General features: G+C 40.9%; 1 protein-coding gene across 1 annotated transcript in view; it reads right to left on the reverse strand.

The window, feature by feature from the left end:
* Nucleotides 1-326: 326 nt before the first annotated feature.
* FBXL13 (F-box and leucine rich repeat protein 13) overlaps nt 327-25,176 on the reverse strand; it is a 79,245-nt gene continuing 54,395 nt past the window's right edge. The window contains exons 17-21 of the mRNA XM_088533252.1: nt 24,383-24,509; nt 16,744-16,827; nt 10,198-10,332; nt 6,757-6,920; nt 327-456 (exon numbers count right to left, since the gene is read on the reverse strand). Of these exons, the coding sequence (XP_088389378.1) occupies nt 327-456; nt 6,757-6,920; nt 10,198-10,332; nt 16,744-16,827; nt 24,383-24,509 (640 nt within the window). The remainder of the gene's footprint in view (nt 457-6,756; nt 6,921-10,197; nt 10,333-16,743; nt 16,828-24,382; nt 24,510-25,176) is intronic.

A 25,176-nucleotide genomic window follows, 5' to 3' on the forward strand; every position in this document is an offset into this window, starting at 1 on the left:
CAACCACGCTACGTGTATTTATTGTTCCCTCTGCATGAGCTTACTGGTGTAACTTGCAGTTCCTGAGCGCTGCAAACAGCCAGAGTTGACATCCGAAAGGCAGCGCTGACGCTGCAGCCCGGCCGTCCTGCTGCGAGGCACAAGTGCTCCTGCTGCACATTCACCACAGCCTCACTCATTCTGCAAGAAAACTGACTTTTATTAAGGGGTTATTACTTTTAAGAAAAACATTACAGTGTTCTTTTCATGTTCTGTTGAAAAATAAGCGGCACTGTAGAAGATGGTGTATGATCTGTAGATTTTTCTTTTTTGAAGGCTTTGTTTGTTCAAGCTTGTAGCTCCTGTTTGGGGAAGGTAAGGATGTTGCCGTTCCTGTCGTACCCGAGCCAGGGAGGGGGATCACCATTGTTGTGCTCTCTTTTCTCCAGCTTGGCTGTGTATTTCAGGACAGCTTGTCTGAAACGAGGGAAAAAAACTTTTTTTTTTTTTTTTTAACAGAGGCTGTTTCTACAAAGCACAGCAGAAGCTGAGCAGCTGAGTCCTGCTTTAACTGAAGCTCAGTATTATAGGGGTATATTGGAAACGAGGGGAAGAGCTGAGTGGTTAGATCATAGTCACAAAATACCTGGTTGGACGGGGCCTTTGGAGATGGTTTAGTCCTGCCCAGCTCGGAGCAGATCTCGCTACAGCGGGTGGCTCAGGGCTCTGCCCAGCTCAGCTCTGGGTATCTCCAGGCGTAGGGATTGCACAGCCTTTCTGGGCACCTATTTGAACCATCCTCATAACAAGAAAGTAGCTTCAGTTCAGAAATCTGTGGTAATTCGTATCTGTTACTCGTGTCCTGTCAAGGGCACCTCAGAACGGGCCGCCCTGTCGCCTCCTCTTGCTCCTCAGCAGCTGCAGGAGCCATAAGATCCCCCTGCCCTGAGCCTTCCCGTTAGGCTGAGCAAACCCAGTTCTCGGCCCCTCCGCTTTGGCCACCTAAACTTCTCGGTGCCCTTGTTGGGCCTTGCTGCAGGGGCCAGGCCTGGCCCTGAGGAAGGCGAACAGGAGCGGCTGGAGCAGGCGGTGCCGCCGCGGCGGGGCCTGTGCGGCCGGGAGGCGCCACACGAACCCGGCACTGCACGGAGGGGTGTCCTGGGGGGTGTCACACGGTCCCTCCAGAGAGACAGAGAGCTGATCGTTCTATCTTTCTTTCCATTTCCTTTTAGCTGACTTGCTCATTTTCCACAGAATCAGAAGGGTTCAATTTGGAGAGAACCTCTGGAGATCCTCTAGTTCTACCATCCCGTTTTTTAGTGCTCCCTGGGGCTGAGTTGAGCTCATCACCATGGTGTCACAGAGCCTGGTTCCTGCTTCACCAGTTCCCAAGGACATTTGTTTCCTGCAGGTTCTCCAGCAGCTGAACCAGGAGAGAGTCATTTGTGGCATCTAGGAGCACAGTCTGTGTCATGTCCCATGCCCGGCTTACCCGCGAGTTCTCTCTCCACTTCTGTTTGCTCCCTACTGCGTGTCCTTGGTGATCTCCCTCAGGATTTTGTCACTTCTCTCTTTTTACTGTGTTTTATTAGAAGACAAAAATGAACTGGAAAGTGATAGAGAACAGGGGAAAGTCAGGGCTGCTGAGCAAGACCCACTAAAATAGCCTCGAGAGGTCCTCAAAGAGCCTGGAGCAGCTTTTCCTCTCCCTCCTTTCCTGGTCTGTGATGCTTTTTCAACCAGTTCTGCAACTTTCACCGGCTTCCTGGGCTGCAGAAACTTAACCCTTCACTGGAAGTCCTTGTGGGCGTCTCTTTCCCTGCATCGCTCTGAGCCTCGGCCTCCAGCCTGCAGGAGCTCTGGGAAGCTCCCCAGCCCCGGCAGGAGCCAGCTCTCCACATCCCATCCTCTTCCCGGGCTCCTTCCTGCTCGGATGCCCTGGCAGGAGCCAGTTCTCCACATCCCGTCCTCTTCCCGGGCTCCTTCCTGCTCGGATGCCCTGGCAGGAGCCAGCTCTCCACATCCCATCCTCTTCCCGGGATCCTTCCTGCTCGGATGCCCTGGCAGGAGCCAGCTCTCCACATCCCATCCTCTTCCCGGGATCCTTCCTGCTCGGATGCCCTGGCAGGAGCCAGCTCTCCACATCTCGTCCTCTTCCTGGGATCCTTCCTGCTCGGATGCCCTGGCAGGAGCCAGCTCTCCACATCCCGTCCTCTTCCCAGGATCCAACCTGAGCTGGGCTCCGGGCTGAGACGATATTAGAGAAAAATCCAAATGAGAGAGGTCTGATACCTGCCAGTAAGGCTACTATAACGGTTGTACTGTTTTCCAAAGGGAAAACCGTGGAGGTGGTTACAGAGAGGCGGATATTTGCAGCCCTGGTGCCATCTCCACCACAGCAGGAAGCGGGTGGCAACGGCAGGATGTAGGATGTATTTTTTAAGGTCAACGCTGACACGCTCTTTTGAGCACATGAATGCGAGGCTTGTGCTGTTGAGGTCTGTGTGCACAACTTATATGAGGGACTGTAAGCTATAAAATAAATAACAACTCATCCAAGTCCAAATTCCTGTTTTTCATGGAAAAGCCAAGGTATGGTGGCTGTCTGATGCCTGCATAGAGGGGAGCCGTTACCGTTTGCTGGCAGCTTGTGCTGCCCCATGCTACGACTGATGAGTTTGCCAGAAACAGCCTTTCATTAATCACCAACACGTGGCAAAACACGATGTTTGCTTAAGATACAGTGTAGAGATGAAGTCTGTTCATCTATTTATATAGAGGCTTGAAACCAGCACAACAGAGTCATCTTTAGAAGCAAAAAATCTCTTGAAATAAGTCAGATGATAAAACTATTGGATGAAGCACATGGCATGAGCAGAGCTGGGATATATAATTCAATCCTTACCTGAAATTTCTGTGTATGGCTTCGATGCCTTTTACTAAGAGCAGTGAGCTGAGAAATGCAGATCTGCACCAGGATCTGAATTCTGAGCCATCATAAATTCAGACAAGTTTGACTGGGGGGGGTCCATATTAATTAAAAGTGGAGGTCTTGAAAAAGACATTTTGAGATGAGGTTGCAAAAAATAATCAAGACTAAAGATTAATGGAAAAGAAGAGCTAACACGTGGAGGAAGTGGCGATGGTGCCAAGCCAGGAGACCCCAAGCTGAGAGGCCGGCAAGAGGCCGTCAGGCAGCAGGAGAGGCAGGAGGTGCCGCAGGGATCCTGCGGCGATGGCAGAGGCCGCATCAAGGCTGATGTATCGGGAGGGCTGCGGCAGCCGCGGCGCCCCCAGGCCCTGCAGCGTTTTGAGGTTCCTCCTTCACGTGCCACAAGGGGGGACCCGGCATCCCCGTGAGGCTGCAGCTCCCACTTGCGAGCGATTATTCTTGGTCGTTTATCAGATCGTGTTGGAGCTGCCCTCACTTCTGATTACGTGCGCTTTGGGTTCCCAAATCCTTCCCGTCTTGTTACTTATGAGACCTTAATATGTGACTAATACTTCGGAAATTCTGCCTTTTTGGGAAAACGGAGTTCTTGCTCCTTCCTAACCAACAGCCACAATCAGAAAACATAAATAAAACAAAAATCAGAATGTCCTCCAAACATCAAATATGTCATAGCTGTTAAAGACCAATGTAATTTTGGTTTAAAGGGCAAAACGTGTAGTAGTATTTGTTGATGAATCCCTTGTTAAAAATGTAGTCCCAAGAGCGGTGTTTCCCTAAAGATGCCAGGATGCTGTTTTGAACCTGCAGGCTTAGGGGGATCACAGCTGACACCTGCCCTTCCTACAGCAATCATTCCCAAGGGGACCACTCAGCCCTCTTTTTCTCTAGCAGGAGGACTGAATTGCCCCAGTGTAATTTATTCCCCCAAGCAGATTATCCTTGATGCTTGATGGCATTTAGAAACAGGTTTAATTGACAGTTCCTTAGCCTCTGAGTGCAGAAATATGCAGCAGGACATCAATCCTTTGGCCTTTTTTCCTTTTAACATTTAAATAAATCTGGCACCAGGCCAGCATGCTGGCAAAGGAAGCCTCAAGTGCTACCCGATAGTGGAAAGGCTGGACTGGACGATTTAGTTGCTCACAGCTCTTTCCCGTGACGCTGAATTGGACTGAAACACTAAGAATTTTGTGTCTCCATGTGTTTTCTATTTTAATCTAACAAAACAGTAAAAACTGAAAAAAAATGTGACACATGACATGAGATGTGCCTGAATATTTGTGAGGCTGAGTCCATTAAGAGATGCCTTCTAGGACAGATTAGTGTTTAATAGGAAATGATGGGGAATCCCTTTGGCAAAATGAAGTATATATAATTTATAGATTTTGCAGGACAAAAAAAAATATTTCTTCTATTACTTGTTTGGAATCTAAGCCACCAGCATGTTCAGTTCTCAAGATAAATCTGATTACGAGGAGTCTTCCCTTTTCCCAGGCAGGAAGCTCTGAAATGTTAGCATGTTCAGGCCTGGAGAACATAAGTTACATGTGAAAATCACCCTTTTCCTGAACATCTTATGAAAAAAAATCTAAGTTGAATAAGGCCTTAAGCTTTAGTCTGAAAGCAGAGAATGGGAGCTGTTTATTTTTGTGACAATTCTTTGTTGATTATTCATTAATAAAGACACAGAGGTTGTGAATGAGATGCATTATTTTATAGACGTATATTGTGACCTATAAATGACAATACTGTCATTGCTCTGGATGTCATTACCAAAACCTGCAGCAAGATTATAGAATCGCTGCTGCACTGTAGTTTGCTTCAAATACAATTAATGGCAAAGGGTTCGTCTAGAGCTATTAAAAAACACAAAGATTTTTAGAAAATATGACGTGGCACATATCTGAATCTAAGTGTGAACACCCTCTTATTTTCTGAATATTTTTCCATGTAATGGCCATGTTACAGTCTGATCTCGCCGTGCCCAGTCTGCTCTGCAGGTTCTTAGGGATGAAAATCAGCGGTGCTGAACTTCCCTACACGATGGATCCACCGGAGGGTTTTTGTCCCGGACTCGAATGGCATCAGGGAAGAGTTTCCAATCTTTGAACATACGGCACAAAGGTTTAGAGAGTAAGACAAGAACCATCCACCTTCACATGCAGGAAATCTGGCTGGAGGGTAAAATTAGGGAAGTTTGCGCAGTTCTAACATGCTGACCAGACTCACAGAAAGGGGAAAGACAGCACTGGGTGGAGAAGTGTGGCTGGTGGCTGCTTTTTGGTTTGGAAAGATCTATAGCTCTCTGGGGATTTCCTTACAGTAAAAATAACCAGTTGGGAAATTCCTTGGCAGAAGCAGAAGAGTTTAATGGAGAAGGGCAATGACCCGTAGAGCAGCCAGGACCCTGGGGCAGAGGTGTAAAGTAAAATAATTTGTGTGTGAAGAGATAATTCCTTGAGGATTAATAGGGAAAAAATAAAATAAGGAGGAAATCAAACATTTACATGAAACATATTTTCTGGGATGAAGAATGAAGTATTTTTAGATTTTTTTTCTCCGATTATTACTGCCACATCCCACTTCTTCAGAACACTCTCCATGGCTAACGAGTATTTAATTAAAAGTAGATTTTTTGAGAAAGATGTTTTGAGATGACAGTAAGGAATCTAAATCATAGGGGAAGAAAAAGACCTGGTAAGGAAGGAAAAGGAAAGTGATGATAGCAGGATTGTCTGTGGCAAGACAGCTACAGAAAAAGAAAGCAGTGGGGGCTGGGAAAGCAGGAAGCACCGTGTAAATAGCTTTAAGTTATTATGTTTCTGCATCAGTCTTTAATTTCTACACTGACTTCCAAACTGTGAAATGACTTAGTAGGGAATGCTCGATCTGCAGGCGTTAGGTTATAAGCTCTCCTAGCATGGTACATGTAATCTAATGATACGTAACACATTTCTTCAGGAAGTCATGAAGTTCGAGTACGTTTCATACTCCAGTCAGCCAAAGTGCTAGAATTTGTTCTCCAGCCGTCTCAGCACCCTCCGAGTGGCCGGCTGGTCCCACTGCAGGTGTGGGGCGGACGGTCCGTGGTGCTCGTAGCGCCCCGGGGGCTGGCGGGTCTGGAGCTGCATCCAGGAGCTTCCTGTCTTGGGTTGAGATCTTGGATCCTGGAGCCTTAGGGCAGAAAACTCAGGTCTAAACCTGACCAAAACTGACTGGGTTTTGAAGCCCATGTGGAATCCAGAGCCTGGGTCCATTCACAGCAATGGGGTTTACATTATGGTAGCTGGCACTTCTTTTGAAAGATACATAAAAATATGTCTCACTTCCACTTTCGGAACTATTCTTAGGACCCTTGGGCTCCTTGGCATGCCCGTGCTGCACGCGGAGCTCGTGCCCCCATCTGCTTTTGCCGGATGCTCCTGCTCAGCGCCCGGTGAGCGCCGCAAGCGCAGGCGCAGCCGCCCGCGGAGCGCTGGGTGCTGGCGCAGGGAGCCCTGGGCCCAGCCTGGGCTTCTCCCTCCTGCTCCAGGTGCCCTTGAGGTGGTGCTTTGTGTCCGCACGTTCCTTCCTGAACACCATCTGCCCTGTTTTTCTTGTGGTCCCTATTTTCCTTGACTTCTGGCTCCCTCTTGTATATGTAGAGAGCTACGCTGAGCTATACGTACCCTAAGGCTGCAGTATGGACACACACACCCATAGCTAAAGGAGCAGGATGGCCCAAGCCAGATACCTGGCACGGCACCATCCTGTCAGCAAAGACAGGCTCCATGCTTCGCGGTTTAAAACCACCTCTGAATTTAGATTAGAAAATACCCTCTTACTTGGTAATATTTCTACAGTACAGCATCTTGAGAACGTGGAGCTGCTTACACCCTTTCCAGAGATACTTCAGGGCTTTGTCAGTGAGATGAATGCAGCCAGAGATATCCAAGAAGTGGAGGTAACGGCAGGCCGCAGCCAAATACCCCATACACAGATCAGTCATCTGTAAGGGAAGCAATAAAACACACCCATGTGAGAAGATCCCTGTTCAAACAAAAACCACAACACACAATTTTACTAGCTGATTGGCAAGAAATTTGTATTTTAAAAAATAATTTTGAAGTGTGTGGAAGGCAAGTTTGTGCAGCAGACTCTGAACCCGCGGCAGCCTCCTCGGCAGCGTCAGGCATTTCGCACCCACTGCCGTGAGGCCGGCACATTCCGAAGTGTTGGATTTTTCACCTAATCAGAATGGCTTCACTTTCCCAACCCCCTAATTGTGCACGTACCGTATGTGAGCCTTGAGCATGGCCAGGCTCTTTCTGAACTACACTAGGCTCCACGGTCTCAGAATTTAGTACGCCAATTTTGTTCTCTTATAAATGAATACTTGACACCATGACCATTCCAGCATACAGATGTTTTTCTGTTCATCTGAAGCAGAGCTACTTAGTCTCACTTTGCCCGCCCATTTGTCTAAGCTGCCACTCATTACCATTCATACGTGATGTTCATTTGAGAAGCCTTTTGGACAGAGTCTTCAAGGTGCAAAGCAGTTGTGCCAGATACCAAAGAGCTCCATTGACATCAGCGGGAAGAGTTATGAATAAACAATGCATACACTTTAATTAATGTGTTTAGCCAGTACCAAAAATCTAGACGAAGATGTGCTACAGACCTTTAAAAGATGCTTTATTAAAACCAGAACGTTTCTAACCCTCGTGGAATGATGGAAAGAGAGAAATGGGCTTGACTTGTATTTTAGAGCCAATGCTATAAGAACCTAAAAGAGACAAGACGAGATGAAGCTGTGATCTTGTGTGGGGAAGGGAAAATGAAGCGCCCTCTCTCTGCTGATCTCTCCCCCTTCCCTCCTGGAAAATGTGAGGTAACCCCCTTGTTTCAGACTCAGCTCTGCGCTCAGTATTAAGTCAGGGAGCCTCACCGCACTTTCACTGAAGCCTATGAGGTTTACGCAAAGACGGTTAATTTCAATATACAGTAGATAAGTTTAAGGAGATAAGCTCTTCTAATTTTACAGTAACCTTCACAGCACATGCCAAAGCATTCTTAATGGACATATATTTATATATTGCATTTTCATGCACTCTTGCTATTTTTTTAAAATTCAGGTATTCCGATGTTGCAGGACACGACTGTCAGATATATTAACATATCTCTTTTGGAATAGATTCATTTTTGTTTTAATCTCCTGACCATTTTTAAGCAGTCTCCGAGTGGAAAATGTCTCCTTACTTAGCAGCTGGATCCCCTCAATTTATACTAGAGGTTGCCAAAGGATTTCAGTGACCCATTAGTTTTAACATCCACGGGTACCATCTCACTTTATGGAGTTGCAAGCTACATTTAAGGAGAGAAAAATGAAACAAAAAAGAAGCCTCATAAACTTATGTGTGGGTTTATTTGAAAAATTCTTGATGGTCTTTTTTCTGAATATGGTAGGGTATTAGCAGTTACTAGATTGGCTTTATAACCTTTTAAAGGAAAAGATATTATCTAGCAGCAGAGTTCCAGCCCATTCCCTTTTCAAGATACATCCTAACATTAGTTAATACTTTGCTGCCATCGCTCTCCCCAGGGTGCTTTCAGACTTCACTACTTTGATCCTCTCCCAGTTTCCAGCCTAAGTGTATTTATGGACATTTTGTGCTAATTCATGTCTGGTTTGTGTGTATATGAGGTGTAGTGGAAAGCAGGACAGAGATTGCTTGCAAAAATACCCCACTTCTTAAACTACCGTAAAAAGATTTCTGTGCACATCTATTATTAATATGGGAAAAGAAAACCTTAGTATCTATTTAAAGTCAAAGTCTACAGGAGATTGAGACTCTTGTATATGATAATTAATGGCATACAGCAGGTATCCATAAAATATAAACCAGGGGCTGCAGTAAGATGCAGAACAAGTCTGTCCTGCCAGGTCTGTGAGACACACTGCATTTTTTGCTGTGAGAAACGTGTGTGCTGGTGGATCACCCGGAATTTCTGTTCTCCAGGGCAGGCTGCCTCGTCCCTCAGGTCAGCTCCAAGAAGCCGGCAGGAGGCTGACGTGGTCGGTCACTGCAGTGAGCAGAGGGACACGAGGGTGGCATGGAGAACTGAAAGGGTAATCAAGAGATTTGGAGCCTCACAGTAGGATACTATGAGAGGAGGAAGGCACGGATAAGGGATGGCTATGGAAACATTCTGGGAAGAAATATGACATGGACATTTCAATAGGAGATGGGGGAAGAGCAGCTCAATAAGTATAATCATTTTTTTAAAAGATACTTCAGGATCAACTTTCTCAAAAGCAATAACAGCAGCTAACATAAGTGGAAGTAGCTTTGCCACTGCTTTTTCCATGGAATTAAAGAATCTGAAATCACCATTTAAAAATTGCATTGGGATGCTTGTTGTCAAAATGCAGCAAGTATTTGGTTTTCCTACTAAATTAAGCAAGTATTATTAAGTGCACAAGAGCCACTACATCAGGAAATAAAGGAAAAAAAATGTAGCCTTTCAAAACATCAGTAATTTCTAAAAGGAACACTCAGTCTGACACAGAAAGAGATAAATGAGAAGCAGGACAAAAGAAAAAAAAAATAACAAAACATGATACAAAATGCGTAGGAAGATGAGGGAAGGGGCAGAGCGTTTCACAGCAGCAGCTGCTTGGGAAGGGCCGCGCAGCCCGGAGGCCTCTCCCGGCACCTTCCCGCTCGCAGGCCCGGGCCGGGGCCAGCGCGGGGACTGCGGCCCTGCAGACCCAGAGGCAGCAAACACTGTGTTTTTGAGCATGAAACGGGGTTTAAAGTAGAGTTTAAACTGCAGTGGGAGCCCAGTTCGTGACCTGTGAAACGCCACTTCATGGTCTTCATTTTTTTCAGTGTTTTTGGGCTGCCTTGTTCACTTCCATGGTATCTAGCTCTCCTCAGCACAGGCCACCCGAAATGCAGAGCGTAGCTGCAGGAAGCGCTTCCCTGCGCACGCCTGCCCCCGACAGCAGCTCCTGCGGAGACAGCCTTTCCCTGACCCAGCAGGGACAGCTCCATGTTCTAATCACAACCACTAGAAGGAGGCCAAACATTTCAAAGACTTGGCCCTCTAACTTAAAATTCATGGAAAGTCAATTGAACTTCGGCTCTGATTTTCACATTAGAGGAGTAAGTTCTAGAACTGTGGCAAGACACATGCCAGCAGGTCAGACTTCTGAGTGATATTCTTTCTTTCTTTGGAATAGCAATCCCAACACTCTCCTTCCCAGTTGTTTCACGTACCTGTGGACAGCCAGCTATGCTGACAGATGTCAGTCTGGGGCAGTGAAATGCCAAAGCTCTCACAGTTTCATCCGTCAGCTGAGGGCAGTAAGAGACATGACAGTACTCGAGGTGCTTTGTGTCTTGGCAGAACTTCTGAAAGAGGGACACACACACAGATCACATCTTGGTGAGATGCCTGCCCTGCTTTTCTCAATTTGCAATACATCTACATTACATCCTTCAGACACTTCAGCTGCTTTTTGTATCCTTTACTATCGGTGAAGTCACTCAGCTGTAGGCTGTAAATTCCACTGGAGAAGAGATGTTTGAAGAGATCATTTTCCATTTCTGATGCTGATGCATGACAGGATGTGTTCTGTTCATCAGACTAACATACATGCAACTTTCACTGTATGCATTAAAATATGTTGAATTTGTGTCCTTTAAAATAAGCACAAACTCAAGCATAGCAGTTTGTGCTCAAAGGACTAGCCTCCAAAACATGGATTCTACTCTCTGCAAATGCCCAATTTTGTGTATGTATTTATATATATATTTCTAAACAAAATGAACAACCAACTGTATCTGTACAAATTCTACTCTTTTCTTGGAAAGGAATGGGTGAGGATTTCAGGACTCAGGAGTTCTCGTCTCTGATCTGCAAAAGGACAGCTCACTGTGGCCAACACTCTCCTGTCATTATTAGTGATAGATGTGGAGTGCACTTTCTAGCTTCCTTTTTAATGAGAATAGCACCTGTAGCACCTAAGCATCTCTACAGCCCCTCACTTAAATTTCAGCTGATTTATAACTAACTCAGGTGTTGGTGTCTTCAAACACCCCATAAAGCAGAAATCGTTTGTGAAAACATCAGCCTAAATAGCTCAGTGACTCAGTTTCCCAGCTTGTAAAATGGAACTGAGATAATTTCACACAAGTTATGAACTTTGCAAGAACAGTTTATAAAACATTTTGGAGACTTGCAGTTGGCAAGTGATAAATAGAGTAAGATATTATTATTAGGCAGACACTTCAGCTTCCACATAATTTCTTGGGTTTTTTTAATTATTAATACTTATAATATGCACTCTACCAGGCCAGGCATTTTTTTCCTCTCACTCTGAAACTTGGTTCATCCTTTGGACAGAATCTTTCTCAATCACAAGGAATATTCATTGTCCTTTCCCAAAGAGAAGAAGGTATAGCCTAATTTTGTGTTTGTGGGCAAACAGTCAAAAGAGGATGGTATTTCCTCACTTAATGATGCCATGATGTGAATGTTTGCTCCAAAAGCAGCACATTTTGTGGTTCAAGCAAAGTTTTAGCTTCAATGACAACTGTCCCTCTATGATTGCCCGCCTGGAATGGCAGTAAGATACTGGACCTAACGTGTACCCCTAGGCTGATCTTCCAGGCCTGCTAATCTTGGCATAAACCCAGTGTAATTTGGCAATTATTGGAATGGAAATTCTACTTCTCTGGGAGGGAAAGCAGAAATATTTATGTAGCAGACTGACTGAATAAAAAATGCTGGTTCCTTGAAGCTTTTCTGAAGTCTCTAGTTTCTAGTTCCTAGTTTTCCAAGAGACTGAGGGAGCTGGGCCTGTTCAGCCTGAAGAAGAGAACGCTGAGAAGGGATCTGATCAGTGTCTATAAATACCTCAAGGGAGGCAGTGAAGAGGATGGTGCTGGTCTCTTTTCACTGGTGGCCACTGACAGAACTAGAGGAAACGGCCACAAACTGAAGCATCAAAAGTTCCACAGGAACTTAAGGAAAAATTTCTTAACAGTGAGGGTGACAGAGCACTGGAACAGGCTGCCCAGAGAGGTTGTGGAGTCTCCTTCTCTGGAGATCTTCCAAACCCGCTTGGATGCCACCCTGTGCCACGTGCTCTGGATTGACCCTGTGTGTACAGGGGGGCTGGACTAGATGACCTCTAGAGGTCCCTTCTAACCTTAACCATTCTGTGATTCTAGAAGCAGCCCTGAGGTAAAGAGAGAAAGGCCTACGTGGATGCAGAGCAAATGCGCATGCACCCAGAGATGCACAAATGCACTCACATATTTATCATTCTGAAGACAAGTCCACCCTGCTCAGGCTACTGCCTCTGACACATACCTATTTTCCCCTACTTAAGAAAGGGTACTCACAGAGGCACTAAAATATGCTGATCACTGGAAATGTCACTTTGTTGACAACCAGAACTTGTGGATGAGTTTCACAAGTTTTACATGAACAGATGCAAACAAACTCACTGTCTGAATTTTATTTCATAGACCAGGTTTTTAAAACTTGTCTTCTGTGCCTTATGGTTTTGTTTTTTTCTATCTTACCGTGGTAGTAAAGCAGTGGTTGTTGGGCTTGTGATTCTTGACTCAGTAAGAAAATGTTTTTATCTCCATGTGAGAGAAGCAAAACTGCCTTCAGAATCAGGCCTCTTAGTCACTGCATTCTCAGCTAGGGTATGTAGCATAGGCTGGAGCCAGGATTTTAATGCCTGTATGAGGCTTTATCTTGTTTTTACCGATACAGGTCTGTAGGCATTTAAAGTATCCTTCAAAATTAGGTTCTGAATTGCTCCTAACTTGAAGGCTGCCCCTACGTTATTTTGCAAATAGAACTATTCACTCCAATAGAGATTTCCATAAGTCGCCAGGTTAGGTGACAACACTGGTGCAGGCCAGGCCTGGTGCAGACCAGGTTTTAGGCCTGATTTTGCAGGCTGAAAAACTGCTCTATTGGACATCAGATGCTGGTATTATATTTATACTGGCAACCAAGGGAAATGTTTGCTCATCCCTCCATTTCCGGATCTACATCTATGACTATGATCCCCAGAGGTGACTGTGAAGATAACTGGTGTTTGCAAAACATTCAGCCGCTACAAAGAGATGAGTATCTTAAGACGGAAACAAAATCATTTTCAAACTTACGTGCACATAATTTTGTGTAGATAACACCTGAAGACACACAAGCATCAATGAAATTACAAAATATTGAACTGCTCCTTTTAAGTGAGCATCACCCATGTTACGAAAGAGCAGAGCTCCTATTTACAAATATGTGATCATACAAGCAACGCTGTTACAAAGCCCAGGCACAAGATCAACTATCAGCAGAAGGTTAACATAACTCCTGGCATATTGCAGCTTTCCACATTTAACTTTGACAGTGTTAATAAAAGACTTTTAATATACATTTTCTTTCCACATAATTCAAATATTCTTTATATAACCAAAGGATAAACAAAATGTGCCGTGTACAATGGGGCAACTTTCTACAAAGTTTGCATAAATCCATACTTTATTTCAGCTTACTAGAAAGGCCTTGGCATTACTTTTTAAGGTAATTTCTTAGCTTTTCTTCTTTCTCCTGCCCTTCCAAGATTCCTGATAATGTGGCTCCTCTGCCTGCTGCATATTTGTGCACTCCATTCCTCAGGAAGCTGAAATTCATACTGCATATGGGGGAAGTAGAAACACTTTTTCTCCATATTCTCTTTTTGGACTTTATGTGATGAGATGTTAGTCCTAAGCCATAGTGAATGCAGCAGTGAATATTCTGCTCCAAAACCAGCAGCACTAACTCTACACTGATTTTCAGAGAGATATACACCAGCCATGTACGTACTTGGTCATTATTTTGTTTAAAAACATGGAATTTTACACAGAACATTCATGAAAGGCCAGTCTGAATTACTCCTAAAAAAGCAAATTCTAATGGCCTGATGTGCATATAGGCTAACAAGATTCAATCCAGATACATTCCTTGTGGTGCAGCAAGAACTGACTCATTCTTATAATACATGGCTATGAAATGACGGATATTGGAGCTTTATAAGGGAAAAAACGTAGAAGCTGAAACTTGGGATTACATGATGGCATTGCCTGTACCTGCAGTTTTGTGATCTGCAACTGTTTGTGGGCATGAAATTAATGTCATTAAACAAGATGATTTAAACATTTCTGTTATATAGGGTTAGGGACAAATCTCTATTACAAGTAAAAAAGTGCTCTTATTTGGATGTAAATTCTAATAAGATAGATCTCTTTCTACAAAATTGCTAATTAATATTATTTTACTGCTCTGAAACACAACGCAGTAAGTCTATGCAAATGTACTGAATTGATACATTTTGTATCAGAATTGTGATAAAAAATGATAAAAACAAAGTGTGATAAGGATAAGAATATCCCAGCTTAACTACACATCTTGGAAAGAGCCATCTCCTTTTGTTTATCAGCATTAACATTGATTTTAAAAAAGCAAAATATAGAAAACAATTTATAAGCTTATAAGCATTGTAAAATAGAGTTCAAGTACTACATTAGTATTAGTGTTATGATGTTTTCAAGACAAGTAGTAAATGTTCAAAAAATATATTTTGCCACGGTGTAGCTTTATAACTTATCATGAATTTCAATATTTCCTTACATAGCAACTTTAAACTGTAGGTTGGCTTTTTAGAATTGAATTACTTTCCTGTCTCATAACTTTATAAAGATTATTGACCCTAATAAATGTCTAAGTTTATAGGCTACAATTGAGGTCAGAACACTAAAAGTTACATGTTTCACATTAATCTTCTGCATTTTAGAATGATATCTAGCTTTATAGTTTTAAGATCCAACATTTAAATTTCAAAACCACAATATTTAACAGTCATTTTAGAAAGAAAAACAATGGAAAAATGGTGTTCAGTGAAATTCAGCAGTTGGCTCACTGTGAGCATAATGAGATCTTCAGAATAAGTTAATAACTGAAATATCTATCTAAAATACATGTAGCTCAAACATTTTCCAGCAGATGACTTAGTTTCATCATTACTATTATGAATAAAATTTGCATATGATGTTCTCATAGGATTTTTAAATAGTCTTTTTTTCAAACAACTACAGAGTGACTTATACTATTTTTCTCACACAATAGCTGAGAAACCTGCTCATTTTGAAGAGGATGAACATGCATTTCTTGTTTAAAGATGATTCATTATTTTTAATTATTTTAATCTGTTAGAAATATACCATTACAGGAAAGTATTGAGAAATGTTTTTGTGTCAATAAGAGATGATGATGTGTGGAAAAATATCAGCAACACATGCAGAACCAAGTGCAGCAGAGGGAAGGAAATGTAACTGCCCCATTGCAGCTGTGTGCTCAGTCATTCAACCCTGGCATTCAAGGAAGCATAAAGTGAGTAAGACCTGAAAGCCCACACGAGTAAGTGCAAAAATGCATTTTAAATAGCACTGGTGGAGGAGTTGTAGTGTAAGGGAGAAACAACAGTAACAATTTAGATTGCAACTTGTCCCGTAGCCATCAGTAACAAGTAATATTCTTGTAGTCAAAATGAAATAGTGAGGCAGTAAATAATGCACAAAAGCCAGATTGGCCTGGGCCAGCACAGCACGGAAAGAGCAAAACCTTGTGTGATTTTTGCCATCATGTGCTAGCTTAGAGTAGAATCTAAGGCTCCATTTTAAGGACAGTCTTGCTCCTATCATACAGAATCACGGAATCACAGAGTGATTGAGGTCGGAAGGGACCTCTAGAGATCATCTAGTTCAACCCCCCTGCTCCAGCAGGGACACCCAGAGCACATGGCACAGGGTGGCATCCAGGCGGGTTTGGAAGATCTCCAGAGAAGGAGACTCCACAGCCTCTCTGGGCAGCCTGTTCCAGGGCTCTGTCACCCTCACAGGAAAGAAGTTCTTCTTCACATAGAGATGGAACTGCCTGTGCTTCAACTTGTACCCATTCCCCTTGTCCTGTCACTGGCCGCCACAGAGAAGAGTTTGGCCCCATCCTCCTAAGGTGGATTCAACCTACCATTCCTAAAGTGGTCCAAATAACATAAATAAGCCTTAGTTCGCTACCAGTTTCAAACCGCAGAGGCACATGAAGCAGTTTTACTCATGCCTAGACACTTTATTGATATAGCTTGAAATGATTTCAATAACAAAATTATCAGTCATTTTACTTTGAATATAATTTTGTTTTTATATTTTGACATAACTTATTTTTGTTTGCACACTACTGTAAGAGAAAGGGGAGCTAAACAAGACACAGCAGACAGGGATAAACATTACCAGAAAAATCGAAGAAATTAAAATGAGGAATAAGGAAAGACAGAGGCAAGATTAAGCGAAGAAAAGCTAATTAAGTCTCTGAAAGGAAAGTCCCTGCCTTTAAAAAGAATACATAAAAGGTCAGGAAGTCAGAAGGGGGTCTGATAATGGCAAAAAGTAATCCATAACACCATGTGAAAACACAATGTTTCACTGCCCTGTTTTAGATTCACTAAAACGAAAAAGTAGCAAATGAGATTAAAGGAAAGGGGAGAATGCCCGAATTGCTGCAGAGGGACAGAATTCAGATTCATTACAATTCACAATACAATTGAAGGAATGAAGGGGGAGAACGATTTGTAAGACTGAGTACAGAAATGGGTAATAATGACTGAAGGAAGATAAGGTCATAGAGTAAAGCAAGGTCTGTTTTGGAGATAATTCAGCTTGAAGAACTAGAGAGGCTTCCAGAAAATTTAAGAGGTGAATTTTTACCTGAATCCCAGTATCGCTGATGTTTTGACATTCTGATATAGAAAGTTCCTTTATTTTTCCACTGCAGCCAAGGGCTCCCAAGCCCTAAAAAATCCAGAAAAATCAAACTTGAAAATCAACTCACAGTAATTACATTTAATAGGTTAAAAAAGTCAATTATATCCAATTTACTTGTGTATTAAAGCTTTTATCTAAGAATTGCAGAACCTTTTAAGACATTAGAAAGCAATGCTTAAGAAAATGTCCAAAACATTATCTATTTTTCAAAAAGGAAAAGGACTGGAGATATTGTGCATGTGCATTGTCCAAAATCCCTCAAAAAAATTACAGAGTGGGAACTACAGCAGAGATTTCTCTCCTTCACAAATGCTTCCTTTATGTTTCCATTCTCAGAGTCAAAAATAAATTCCATATTGTTTGGCATTTTCTTACAATCAAACTAGAAGTAGTTCTAATTAACGACTATTTAAGCTCAGATTCTTAAGTGGTTATTAGAAAGGACTTTCCTGAATCCATCAGAATCTATTAAAATAGCAAGACTTACTTTATCCACCTCTATTTGGGACAAATAAATACACAGCTCTTATGTACCTCCTTCACTTCAGCACAATGTATTTTATCCTCATTTTTTGCTTGAAGCACACACAAAGATTAATAATATGTCAAAATAACTCAATGGAGAAAGCAAAAGCTGTATTTTCCCATCTGCTTAGAAAGAAAGAGATAAAAAGTAATGATGTGAAATACTTCCCCAGGACATAAATCAGTACTGTCATAGAGCAAGATATATTTATAGATCTCTCTCAAAATTTGGGGTTAAAAAGAACTTTTCGCAAATCTGGTTTTGTTTTGGTAGGAAGAAGAAAGTTGCTATTGCCATATAGTATGTTAGATTCACTGCCTTTAAGATTTGCCCATAAGTGAGAGCCTTATGGCTGCGGCCAGGACACAAAATGATGTTTCAAATGGTGCGGTCACATCCACATCTGTATCCTCACACAAGGGAATAACCCCTACTCAGGACAACAGGGAGGTGACAACTTGGCTAAATCCCAATTTTAGGAGTGCAAAAGGATCAGCAGACGCTTCGTGCTTCGTGCTGTTAGTACATCAGGAAACAGGACCACGTTCTGATCCTAAACTATCTAAGCTGAAGAACTGAATGTTTGATTCAAGAAGTATTCTAATGTTCACAGCAGATTATCTGTGTGCTTTTATTGAAATACAAAGTTGTGACTTTATTCTATATGTTTAATAAATTATCTACAATTAGGCAGCCAACAGTACAGCACAGAGAGGAAATATCTTCTTGAACAAACAAGCATGTGTAAATAGTGTCTGGAATCCAGATGTGGCCATTTGTAACAATCATGTTAGAAGAGTGCGGCTGGAGTTCAAATTTTGCAAATTCCTGAAACCTCACAGGCCAAATAAAAATAAAAAGTAGAATAATGAAAAAGATTTCCAATCCTGTCTACTTCTGAAAACAAAGAAATTTGCTTTTTTCTCAGCACACACAGCTATATGGTGACCGTTACTTTCAAAAGCTTCATGAACATCTGCAGACTTCCAGGTTTTGTTGATGAAACCATCCCTTTTCAGGACAAGAAATAATGATGTGCTTAAGCCTCAAAGAGCTTGTGTCAGAACTTAAGGTTTGAGACTTAAGGTCTCAGAAACTGAGCATGCAAATTTATGAGTATAATTTCTTGCTGGGTTTTATTCCCATAAAAGTGGCACCACTTTATTGTATCTGATAATTAAATAATGCTATAAATTCTTTTTTGCTATATGATGACAAAACCTAAAAAATAATCATTTTATCTGACTACAGTGACTCTGAGTTATAGTACAACTACATATTACCATGCGTAGCTATTTTTTTACAATAAAACTCGAGGTCTCATTTGAGATGTTTCACTGGTCATTCAGTGTGACCAAATTGGACATGGCAAAGAGTGAAGGAGCAAGAGAAGGAACGTAATCATCAGTTATACAGAAAAACTATGAAACTTTTACCTTGCCAACAATAAACCTATTCAAGCAAACTCCACATGGGAAACCTAATCTATATGAAAAAAAAAGAACTGCTATTCTTAAATCTAACGTATGTGTAAAGTAGCCAATTACCGCTATTCTATTAGACTGATTTTATTCAGAAGTATTTCCTTATATGCAACATCAAGGATCCCCATTCAGGATTCTGACCTATTTCTGAGACTTTTATCTTCTATACTTTGCCTCCAGACATTTATGAAAGATATGGTCTGAGCTATCATATTATCATTGGAATTCCTGGAAATGGATGCTTGCAAAACAGACGCTACGCAGCATGCAGAATGTGTTCACCTACTCTAATGGCTTTCCAAAAACATACTTTCACATAAAGAAATCACCCCATGCATCTTGGAGAAATCTTTCCCTGCCATGGAGAAAGGGAAGACTTTGTCCTGCATATTTTGTAGACCACGTGTATTGCCTTCTCTGTTTAGAAAACGCCTTGAGAATAAATTTCTTACTAACAGCAGATTTTTCCAAGCAATTGAGTTATATGTTGTCATAGAGTTTCATTTACTTTATTATGTGAGGCATAAAGTCATGTGTGGAACATCATTTATTACTATTTTGCATAGGTTTCTGTAGATAAGGAAATGGCTATTTCTTGAACCTGCTGGTGAGGGTCTTCACTTCCTAGAGCCAAAAGTCATCTGAGGCTATGGCATACCAAAAGACATTTTTTTAATGATTGATGTCCTCAAGCAGCCAAGATATGCCTTTCAACTGCAGACTGCAATGAACGTCTTGTCCCACACTAACAACAACCATGTGCTGTCTTGTTTTCAACTTCCGAGATTTTGGTTCACGTATCTCTTCGTAAAGCTAAGGGTCAGCATCTGCAACGTATCTCTGCTTGTCTTCATGTTCCAGAGAAATGCAGATGGCACTTCTTGTTCATTGCCCAACTCAGACTGACCTCACAGTGACTCCACTCTTGGAGGACAGCTCTTAAGAGGCATCTTCCATTAATTTCATTAATTTGAAATGGCTCAGATTATCCTCTAAAATGTTCAGATTTCTGCACAGATTAGCTGCACAGGCCCACTAGAAGCGAAGACTGTACCTCACACCATACAGTGTCATTTTGCTTCAATGAAGGCAAAATTATCATTTAATGAGTCCCACAAAGAGTCATTAAAATGCACCTATAAGTACTGGAAGGAGAAGCCTGGTTTCCAAAACAGAGCAGGAAGCTGAGGCCAGAGTAATCTGTAAGGACTGTCCGAGTAAGCACTGTAATTAAAGGCACATCTGCAACTCACTCAGGCCTACCCAAAACTAGTTTTACACTGGCTAGAACAGATGCTAATGACAACACACACGTGCCAGAACAAAGCTAAATTTCAGATAGCAAAGACCTTTTGGGGAAACTGGTAAGCCCTTAAGTAAACACTCCACGAGGATGATGGCAGAAATGCTGCTACCAATACCTGAGCTCACGGAAAGGCTGGTCAGACTTCTTTACAAGAACCACAAAGGCTTCTTTTTTGAATTTTTTTGCAGTGCAGAAATCCCCCGTGCAGCGCGTGCCTGTGCAGTTCCTATACCTACCCATCTGTGGCTAGACCAGATGATAAATAATTAAATGCAGTTGTGAATATTTCTTGATACTAAGCTCAGACAGCAAAGCTTCTACTGCAACAAAATGTCCTCTAGGAAAACTGAGCACAATTTTCAACATTGCTGACTACTTTTAATTGCTGTTGGTTTAGCTGTGATTCAAGGTATTAGCACATCTGTCACCAATTGTAATGTCTAAGTACTAGTATTTCCTATTTCTGTGCCCTAAGCTTCAAGGTCTTCATGACACATTCTCTCTTTTGCTATTCCCTCAAGTAAATTGCACTGAATTTAGATCCTACTCAATGTATTTTACGATTTCCTCTTCCCTGCCTTGGGAATGTGTGCCCTGGTGTAATTTGTCACTTACTTTTCTCTGAAAATCAAGTTTTACAGTCTCTGGATGGTTACACCTAGTAGACTTGCTAATACTTTTTCTTCTATTCTCTTAGGAAGCTCTTCCCCAGTCCTACCAGTCTGATTTTCTAACATCAAAATGTTGGCACCAGGCTATGGATTGAAGTCACCAAAAGCTGGAATCCTGTGCTGGCACAAAGCACTTACCCTAGCTAACTCTGTGAAGCCAAAATGTACTTTTAAAAAATATATATTTTTGTTTTTTCTGTTCTCCATTTAGCAGCTTATTATTAAAGTACTAGGGAATATTTACATTTTAGCCCGGCCAGCCAGGAGCACAGAATCATTGTGTACAAACACATAATAAAAGAAAGCAGGACTGTTTATATATCCATATAACCACTACTGCAACGTTCCCAATGATTACAAATTATCCTCAGCTTAAGGAGTAACTACACGTAGCCAGCATGCAAGCAATCTGCACATGCTTGATGCCACAGATCATTCTTCAGGAGGCATTTGAGCCAAAAGACAGAATGGGGCCTTAAATTACAACAAGAGAAAGAATTTCATGCCTAGGAGCTCTTGTAGAAGAAAATGTCAACTGTGGCAAAAATAAATCTTCATATATTCTATTTCCTTTTAAAAGTATATCAGGATTCTTTCATTTTTAAAAATATTTTACCTATTTTTTTATGGTTTAGGCTAGTTTATTCTCTCTCATTAGTATACTGTACACTACTGGGTAAAATAAGTCTTTTGTTTTCATTGCTAGGGTGTATATGTAGCTCAGGAGTCAACAGCCTTAGTTTAACTGTTTCTTGCTTTCCTTTTTCTGTCTGCACCCTACTTGACTTAAGACACTTTCTTCATATGTCCCAATATCATATGTCCCCCCTGAAGCTGGGTGGTCCAGGCCATATGTGTTAGCGATTGGTGTCAAAATGGGGCTAGCAAGGCAGCTTCCCACTTCCAGATTCTCAGAGCAAAGATCTTGCAGCAAAGTTGTCAAATCCATAGCTATAGGTTACTGCACATAGCTTATATACTGCGGCTCCAATGCATGGAAGCAGTTCTTCCCCATCCCTGGGTCTGATTTTATAAGAAAGGCATATATGTTCTGGCCTTCAGCTCTGTAACAGACGTTTAAAAACTCTGCAGATGTTTTATGTCTTTACAACAACATCAAAAAAAAAATTTGATTACAATATTACTTATTAATTCATAGAAATGTGTTCAAGACTCACAATCTAACCTTCCACACCCTATAGTCTCCATTCCAAGGAGTTTAAAAGAGCAAATGGTAAAAGAAAGCAATGAGGAATAGGAAGATAGTTGGAAAAAAGGGAAATCTCTGGAACATTTTAAAGCTTTCAATTTAATTCTTTCAAATAAGTATATATTTTTGCACATCACTGTATGCTTGTTTTAAAAAGAAAGAATATAGTTAAGGTTGCAAATCTTGTATTTCTAAATCTCACTAAGAAAGTCCCTAAGAGAGAATATTAATTCTAAGAAACATACTTCTAGTTTTTAGGGAATTAAACAATAACTGTCATAGTTAGTAACAGAACAACTACTACTGGGACTTTAAAATGTGTATTATTTATCAAAATCATTTCAATTTTTAAGAAAGAATGAAATATTTTTGCAATGTAAACTAAAAGAACGAGAATTATATATAAACTTCATACATATTCACATCTTAATATTTTCAAAGAGTGTTTGCATATCCTAGAGCTTACATATGCTTATATTTGTTATATCAAATATCCTGGCATTCGTTTTAATGGAAAATCTATAGGGAAGAATGCTAAGCTATGGCTTACATTTGCATGAAGTGCTTAAGGCCTACATACAAGCAGGAGAAGAAAAATAACTTGAATTCTGACATCCTACAAAAACAAAAGATACAGAAAGATAGGGTTCCACTCCTTTATAGAAGAGCAGATATGGGGAGGCAATACTGCAGTCAAGAAACAGGCATTAAAAACAGCTGGAGAAGATCAGGTACTTCCTTGAGACTGTCGTAGTGGATATTTGGCTTTGTTAGTCAATAGTCTTTGATCTTGGCGTATAAGACACTCAGAATTTCACAAATGCTGAACTCCAAATGGCAGTACAGCAAAAGCCACAGAAATCTGACACAGAGGCTTCTGGAAAGCATATGGACGTTATAGTTTCTCATCAGCACAAGATAATTGTACTGATTGCTGCATGCAAGCACTGTCTATGCTCTTAACAGTAATTTGGACATAGTGTTTACAAAGTCTAAATTGAAAGGCATACTAATTAAACTTCATTTCTATGTAATAAAAATACATAAAAATAAACTCACAGCACACAAAAGTGGCTAATTCTAAATTAATTCTAAACTAATTATAAAGATTTCATTTCTTCAAATATGCTTTAACATTAAAAAATGTACTTATTATTATGCATATGTGAATGTTATATACTTGAGCACAGCCAATATGACAGTTTTGTAGGCAGCACCAGCATCAGGTTGAAAATTACAAGACTGATGAATGGTCAATCTGCAGGGTTAATTTATCTGCCTTGTGGGAGGGAAGAAACCCAATGCCTTAAAAATGCAGCATGAGCAAAAGCACCTGGATTACTGCCAAGGGCATGGGTTGTGCTGCATGGAAACTGCAAGAAGCAGCAACACAGCATTTTAAAAGACTGGCTGTGGTAGGCAAAGAGAAAACAAAAACGTTTACACTGAAATATTGTGGAATTCTAATAGTTGATGCTATAAGATTCACTCAGATAAATCATATTATGAAAAGAAATCAACAATGATTTTATGATGTTTTAAATACATTAAGTTAAATTCTTCTTGTTTTCCTATCTCTTTTTATTTAACTTAATTTCACTTGTTATTTTTAGGCCTCTATGAAGGATAAAGGCTTTTTAATTACATTGAACAAAGCCTGTGCTAGAGCCAAACAATGAAGCTACTGGTTAGAATTCTGTTTGAAGAGTGACTGGAAAATATTCTATATGACTATAGTTTTCTTCATGAAGTTTCTCCTGCATTTCTGTGCTCAGTGAAAAGAAGTTGTCTCAAATGTCCAAGGCAGAGCAGCTCTGTCTCAGCCTGCTGTGCACGAAACACTGCCAAGAGCATCTCACGAGGAGGCTGCGGTGTTTAACTTTCTCTGGCACTTGCCAGGGTCCTGGGGACTTGACACTGTGAAGGCACCTTGTCAGTGCTGCTCTCACGAGCAGTTTTGTCCTAGAGCTCAGTATAAAACAGTGCAGCCACTCGAGGCTTTTCATCAAAATCTATTTCATGTAAAAACATGTTTTTACAAATTTAACATTTCAAAATATCAGTCCTTCAGTTTTCCTCGGGTCTAATCATCCAGTAGGAAAATATTTCTATTTCCATTTTTTTTTCCAGATCATTTTCACAGCAGCCAAACTCTCTCCTTTTGCCAATTTCTAAGGTGAGCACTGTCCAATCTGAGAATTGTTCAGTGTGAGAATTAACTTTTATTGAGTACTGATGACATATAGACTAATATAGTATTATATATGTTTGTAAAATATGTTTTAATAATACTGCAGTTCCACTGGTTTGTATTTTATTTGTATTCTTTTCAGAAAGTCTAGATAGGTAACAAACACAGTTATTATTCTTTTAGCATGTTTATACCATATCTGAGATACTGGTTCCAGAGATATCAACGGATATCAAGGAGGACATATTTCCCAAAGCTCCAACTCCGGCATCAGTCACATTTTCACAGTAACGCAGGTTTAGGTAGGTCAAATTATGACATCTAAATTAAATAAGAAACAGAAAAGTAAGTTTTCTGCTTCTGCTATGGAAATGCACTGCAGGAAATATGATTCTGCAATAAGTTATTGCAGAATAACAGAGTTATTTTCAGAAGATGAGAACTATACTGTATATATATACACAGAACTATACGGTATATATTTTTTAAATATATTTTTGACTTTTGAAAACTACACTCATAATGGGAAAGCATTACAATTATTACAGACCATGAACAGCAAACACATATTCCCATAATTGAAGCAGACGACCCAAGAAATGTGACTCCTCAAACAGAGCATCTGTGTTCAGGACACAGATTAAGGGTAGAACGCAGTTATTAAGGGAACGCTCTAGCAGTATGACCAAATCCTTAATACTTAGGAGTTTCTGAACCATTATGCCAGCAATTCGTGTTGAGTTCTATGTAGGAAAAAATAAATAAAAAAATCAGAAAATTCCTTCTCTGGTACTATTTTCTGTAAGTGTAATGTGTAAGTCATTACACATTAATGCCATAAGCTCATACAAAGTCATGTAAAAAGTTCCAAAAAATAAAATATTTAAATTGAATATTCAGTGTTTTGGTAGAGGAAAACCACTTTTCTTTGTATTTCAAATATATGATTTCTGAATTACATTAGGTCATGTATTAGGTCATTTTATTA

Source organism: Tinamus guttatus, unplaced genomic scaffold (genome assembly GCF_059628265.1).
Source record: "Tinamus guttatus ecotype Peru unplaced genomic scaffold, ASM5962826v1 Tinamus_guttatus_pri_ptg000489l, whole genome shotgun sequence".
Classification (NCBI taxonomy): domain Eukaryota; kingdom Metazoa; phylum Chordata; class Aves; order Tinamiformes; family Tinamidae; genus Tinamus; species Tinamus guttatus.